This window comes from Hemibagrus wyckioides, linkage group LG01 (assembly GCF_019097595.1).
Source record: "Hemibagrus wyckioides isolate EC202008001 linkage group LG01, SWU_Hwy_1.0, whole genome shotgun sequence".
Taxonomy (NCBI): domain Eukaryota; kingdom Metazoa; phylum Chordata; class Actinopteri; order Siluriformes; family Bagridae; genus Hemibagrus; species Hemibagrus wyckioides.
Window position 1 is genome coordinate 19,676,548 of NC_080710.1, and position 6,000 is coordinate 19,682,547.

General features: G+C 36.8%; 1 protein-coding gene across 6 annotated transcripts in view; it reads left to right on the top strand.

Annotated features, from left to right (window-relative positions):
• The window catches only part of phactr4b (phosphatase and actin regulator 4b), a 29,837-nt gene extending 27,406 nt beyond the window's left edge, over positions 1-2,431 (top strand). For all 6 annotated transcript variants that reach the window (XM_058396958.1, XM_058396968.1, XM_058396931.1 and 3 more), the window contains 4 exons: positions 92-153; positions 1,165-1,302; positions 1,394-1,470; positions 1,548-2,431. In XM_058396958.1, the coding sequence (XP_058252941.1) occupies positions 92-153; positions 1,165-1,302; positions 1,394-1,470; positions 1,548-1,563 (293 nt within the window). In that variant the 3' untranslated portion in view covers positions 1,564-2,431. The remainder of the gene's footprint in view (positions 1-91; positions 154-1,164; positions 1,303-1,393; positions 1,471-1,547) is intronic.
• Positions 2,432-6,000: the final 3,569 nt, after the last annotated feature.

Below are 6,000 nucleotides of genomic sequence, written 5' to 3' on the forward strand. Positions count from 1 at the left end.
CTGGCTTAAAAAATGCTGTTGGTTTTCAATACACCATTTCTATTTTTGTAAAGATCTTTCCCGTTCTGCATATCTCTCTCTCTCTCCCCAGCCAAAAATGAAGCTGATCGACAGGCAGAAGTACGGGAGATCAAACGCAGGCTCACAAGAAAGGTAAAATTTTTATGTATAGTTTTAATGTGTGCTTAGTTATTTATTCCTACTTACTATTTGTATATTCTGTAAGCCAGAGCACTTAAACATAATGAGGAATATAATGGAATAAAATAAGAAGAATGTAGCATACCATTATAGAACAATATTCAATAATATGATGTTGCGTTGTGGCCCGGAGTTGATTATTTTCCTATAACAGCATATTAGATTATTCCTCTTGTACCACAGCAACACAGATGATTCTTTTTTTTATTTGTTGATCTGGGACATTTAATGTATAGATACATTTTACACGTTGTTAAAGAAATGCGTATGAGAAACAAGTCAGTTCCTTTCATCAGTAACAGTATCTAACCACAACTCCCTCTTAAACAATGCAACCTGTCATGTTCTTGGTTCTTGAAAAACCACAGAGTGCAAACTTCTCAGTCCAGAAGTCTTTCCAACAGTGAGAAAAAAGAAAAAGAAAAAAAAAGCTGATTAATAAATATTCCCTTCCATTAATAAGCATGATGATTAACTATTGCAATAATTGTCACAGCGCATAATGAGTGCCTTCATATAAACTTCTCATTTCTCTTGCAGCTGCAATATTGCTAGAACTGTTATAGAACCTTAATCAACACCTGTGCAATCAGAATTGAGAAATTAATTATATCACTTTATTAAGCATCTTTATTTAAATTGTGATTTATCACCTCATACATTTATTATTTTTATCACACACACACAAACACACACTAAAACAATAAGGAAGAGCTCAGCACACAGTGATTTTCTCCTTTCACCTCAGATGGCGGTGCTACATGTTTCCCATTAATGTATTGGCTTCTTTTCACAAATTAGCCCTTTAAATATTTACCCTGCAATTGTACTAGGTCTCATCCCAGTACATTCTCACATCACACCCACACATACCCCAGTTTCATCCTAACCTTTGGTTAAATGGTTGTTGAATAACAAGTACAGCAGTTTTGTGAAAGTGTTTCTCGTTGTCCCCTTCCATAGTTAAGTCAGAGGCCAACAGTTGCTGAGTTACAGGCCAGAAAGATCCTGCGCTTCCATGAGTATGTGGAGGTCACACACGCTCAAGACTATGACCGTCGTGCTGACAAACCATGGACCAAACTCACACCTGCCGACAAGGTAAATCCACAACTTATATGCTGCTTAAGCTGTTTACTTTACCATCATTGTATCTCTGTTTCTCTGGTTAACATCATTCCCCTTTGTCCAGGCCGCAATACGAAAGGAACTCAATGAGTTCAAAAGTTCTGAGATGGAAGTACATGAAGAAAGTAGAATTTATACAAGGTAAACAATACGCATGATCATATCATTTTTGTTGCCTAGTTACACTATGGTATTCATATATATTTTTTTTTCCCTAGGTTTCATCGTCCATAACTTCTTCCATTGACTGGAAAATGAACTGATGTCCACTAGTGGCAGGGAGAGGAACTGTGTGTGTGAGAGTGAGTGAATGTGTGTGTGTGTGTACCTGTGTTGTGTGTGCATTTGGCATAGGAGCTTCAGGGTGTTTGTGCTCCCTGACAAACTGCCCTTCAGTGAATGTACTGTACAGATACGTGAAACAAATAGAAAACTTTTCCTTTTCTCTCATCTGCCCTTGTGTAAATATGACCGATGAGAGGGCTAAGAACAATACAGTATTTCTCCCTGATGTTGGAGGGAGACAGACACGTGCCAACCAGAGCACTAATGAAAGAGCCTCAAAAACGGATGTACAGTATGTGTGCGTGCCATCAGGAGAACATCTCTCAGGAACCGAGATCCCCTTTAGCAGCACAGGGCTGCCCTCTGAAGGGGAATGAAAGGTCAAGATTGACCATAATAGTTAAATATTCAGCTTCTTTCCTTTTAGGGAAATGTAAAAACCATAACAACTAATAGTATTAAGAAATGATAATAAATAATAATTGTTAGATTCATATGGACTGAGCAGAGTTGTGTACAGATGGACTTTGCATGGACAAACAGGAATATTTGTGTATGTGTGTACAGTGTTGTAATTTTCTCTTAGGCTGAAACTTTTAAATTTAATCATTAGAAACTGTAAAGCACAAGGTTTTATGATGCATTGTTACATTTGTGTGAAATGGACAGGTTTATATATGCCTGCCTTGCTTACATTTGCCCTTCCTGTGCAGCTTATTATTAGAAAAGGGAAGGGGGAAAAAAGATGGCCTCTTTTTGTTTTGTTTTTTTGTTTTTTTCTTTGAGCGTTTCACTTCATGATTTTAATCTAATATATATATATATATATATATATATATATATATATATATATATATATATATATATATATATATATATATATAACTACATTATTTTATGTTTTAATCCCTTAATTATGTTTTTTACTACACAGGGCTGCATCATTTCAATTAAAGTACAATATTAAAATCATATTTCTGAAAGTTAGGACTGCATACTTGTCTTAATAAGAATAAATTATAATTATTTAGTTTTTTGAATTCAAATTAAACCCAGAGTGAACATGCCAAGTATTAATACAGCACTATTAATAAAGGTGTTTGTTTTGTTTTTTGTTTTTTTTTAATAGTGTAATATTTGGCAGAGGAATTATTTCAGCTCAATTTTTTCTCCTTTTCGTCTTCTTTTTAAATCTCTATGGCCAGTAGAATAATATAACATGCTCTGCTGTACAGATCTATTATTTAGATGAAACTAACTGTTGTGTATATCTTGCCTTCCTTTATTTGGAATTGTATTTTAAATATTGTAAAAGTAATATAGGTTGCTATTTTTTTAAGCACAAAATATTAGTGTTTTATCCAATGCTTCAAAGCTTCTTTTGTTTGTTTTGTTTTTTTATTTTATTTTTATTTGATTATGTGAAGGTTTAGGAACTGACAGTATTTTTCTGTTTAGATGTTGCCTATAAATCTAAATTAAATGCTTACAAATAGTCCCTGGTCTAATTTCAGTTTTTCTCAGCAACAATGTCATTAAAAAGGGCAGACACACAACTCACACGCAATAAGAAAAAAAAAGAATAGCATTTTCAACAATTGCTCAAGATTTTTTTAGCTTTTCTCCAGTTTTCTGGTCTCTTCCCACCTCCCAAAAAACATACCATTTGGCATGGATCGATGTGAATGAATGGGTGTGTGTGTGTGTGTGTGTGTGTGTGTGTGTGTGTGTGTGTGTGTGTGCACCGTGCCCTCTAATGGACTGGTGTCTCATCTAGGGTTTATTTCAGAGTCACTCCCTGACCATGACCATCGTAAAGCAGTTGTTAAAGATAAATTACTGATACGACAGTCGCACTGTTTATTAAGGGACATTTTCAGTTTGTTGTCAGAGGAGTGAGTTGTGAATTGTGTAAGGAAAGAAAAGAACTTGAAAACTGCGAATGTATTTTATTACAGTAACGGGAGTAGCTAGTAGACGGCACGTGAAAAGCACATAGGATTCAGCAGAGTCATACTGAACTCAGAGTAACTCCAACCTTACAGAAATGATCAGAAAAGATCATGATTGATGAAATGATCAGAAATGATTACCTATATGCAAACATGATACCTTTCTGACTGATATGGTCCCTTTTTAGTCTACTCCCATTCCCATTCTAATTTGATGAACATCCTGGTGCAAGTGTGAAATGAGGCAAGATGATTCCTTGTGACTATGATAACTGGGATATTTCCAGTAACAGAGTATCAGCCTGAACGCGTGGGAGAGAGGAACCTGGAGTGTTTGGGTTGAGATCACACCTGATCAAAACCCCCACTCGTCCAGCAGAATCTGTCATTTCTTATAAATGGAATGATGTATCAGAAGAAATTCCACCTCCTGTTAGTGTCTGAGGTGCATGAGGAGAGATTTTTGTGCTGCTATTAATACTGTGTTTGGATTCTTCCAGTCCAATCAGTTGTGTCTACAGAAATGTCATGTGGTAGCATTGCCACCACCCCAAAGTCCCAGATTTGATCCTAGGCTTGAGTTACTGACTGTGCATTACACTTGTTCTCCTCATATCCATATGTACATGGGTGTGTGAATATATTTGTGCAGTGCCCTTAATGAATGAATGAATAATTCAATCCGGTTCTTATCCATTTAAAGTGGAGCAGACATGGTTTCCGAGAACATATTTCATTCAGTTAAGTGTTATCCACCATATATAAGAAGAGGGATTCTTTCTCCAGATCAGGGCTCAATACACTATTACACTATACTGTTATATATAAGACAGCCAAGACGTTATATAGACTAGATTCAAGACTACATTGCTCATATACACAGTTATATACAGTATAACTTGCAGTGAATGAATCCTGGCCTCCGTAGACTGTGCATATAAATAACTAAAATAATTAAATGTAAAAAATGAATATAATAGAACATATAGGCCCAGAAATATATTCTCTCTGGTTTAAATAAAATAAATAAATAAAAAGATGAAACTAGAAAACAGGGTAGATTGTTGTGTCAGTAATCTGCCTAATTTAAAGCAATGCACACTTCGGTACATTAACCCACAAGTTCTCAACATTGACACCACAGTGCTCGCTGCCCTGTACATTTTAGTGTTTTCCCTCATCCACTTCATCTACAGGAGGGCTTTTAATTAGATTATTACTAGAATTGGGTGTGTTGGGTGCAGGGAAAAATGTGTAAAATAGTGGATTCTCTTGTGCCAGGGCTGGAAATGTCTGCATTGATTGATATACTGCAAAAGGTCTGATGTCAAGGAACAGACCAAATCACTGACATTCTCCTGCTGATAAATCCAGGAAGGAAATAATGTATCACATGGCAAAGATATCCTACCATTATGACCAGCTCAGGCTGCGTTCTGGGAGCTGGTCAGATCAAGCTGGATTTTTAGTGGGAGCAACATAATGCACTATATTGGCAAATGTTTTGGGACACCCCTCCAAATCATTGAATTTGGTGTGGAGGAACTTGATTGACCTGCACAGAGTCCTGACCTCAACCTGCTAGAACACCTTTGGGATGTATTTCAGCGGAGACTGCAAGCAAAGTCAAAACTGGGACGTCTGCTTTTACATGCACATGAATTTAATCTGGAGTTGGCCTGCCATTACCTTCTATAACAGCTTCTAACTCTTCAACTCTACTATTCGTCTAGAAGCACATTTGTGAGGTCAGGAACTGATGTTGGACGAGAAGGCCTGGCTCGCAGTCTCCGCTCTAATTCATCCCAAATGTGTTCTATCGGGTTGAGGTCAGGACTCTGTGCAGGCCAGTCAAGTTCCTCCACACCAAACTCACTCATCCATGTCTTTATGGACCTTGCTTTGTGCACTGGTGTACAGTCATGTTGGAACAGGAAGGGGTCATCCCCAAACTATTCCCACAAAGTTGGGAGCATGAAATTATCCAAAATGTCTTGATATGCTGAAGCATAAAAAGTTCCTTTCACTGGAACTAAGGGGCCAAGCAAAACCCCTGAAAAACAACACCTGAATTCAATGATTTGGAGGGGTGTCCCAACACATTTGGCAAAACAATGTACTTGCATACTGTATGTTATAGGTAGCTTTTATTTCCATTGGCATTTACATTACATACATTAGCTTCATTTAGGAGTTTTTTTTTTTTCTTTTAAAACACTATTTCATCTCACATTTCATGCATTTTAATTATATCCCAAATGTCTGCACGTGTAATAGTCTGTGTTTTTTCTGCTTACAATAGAAACAAATGAAAGAATTTAGAAGATTAAGTTAATCCGAAGCTCTTAGCGAAACTGATTGTGAGGAATAGTTGTAGTTTTCCTCCGCAGCGGCAGGGGGCAGCGCGTGCAATTTTTTTTTTCAAATCTTGCGT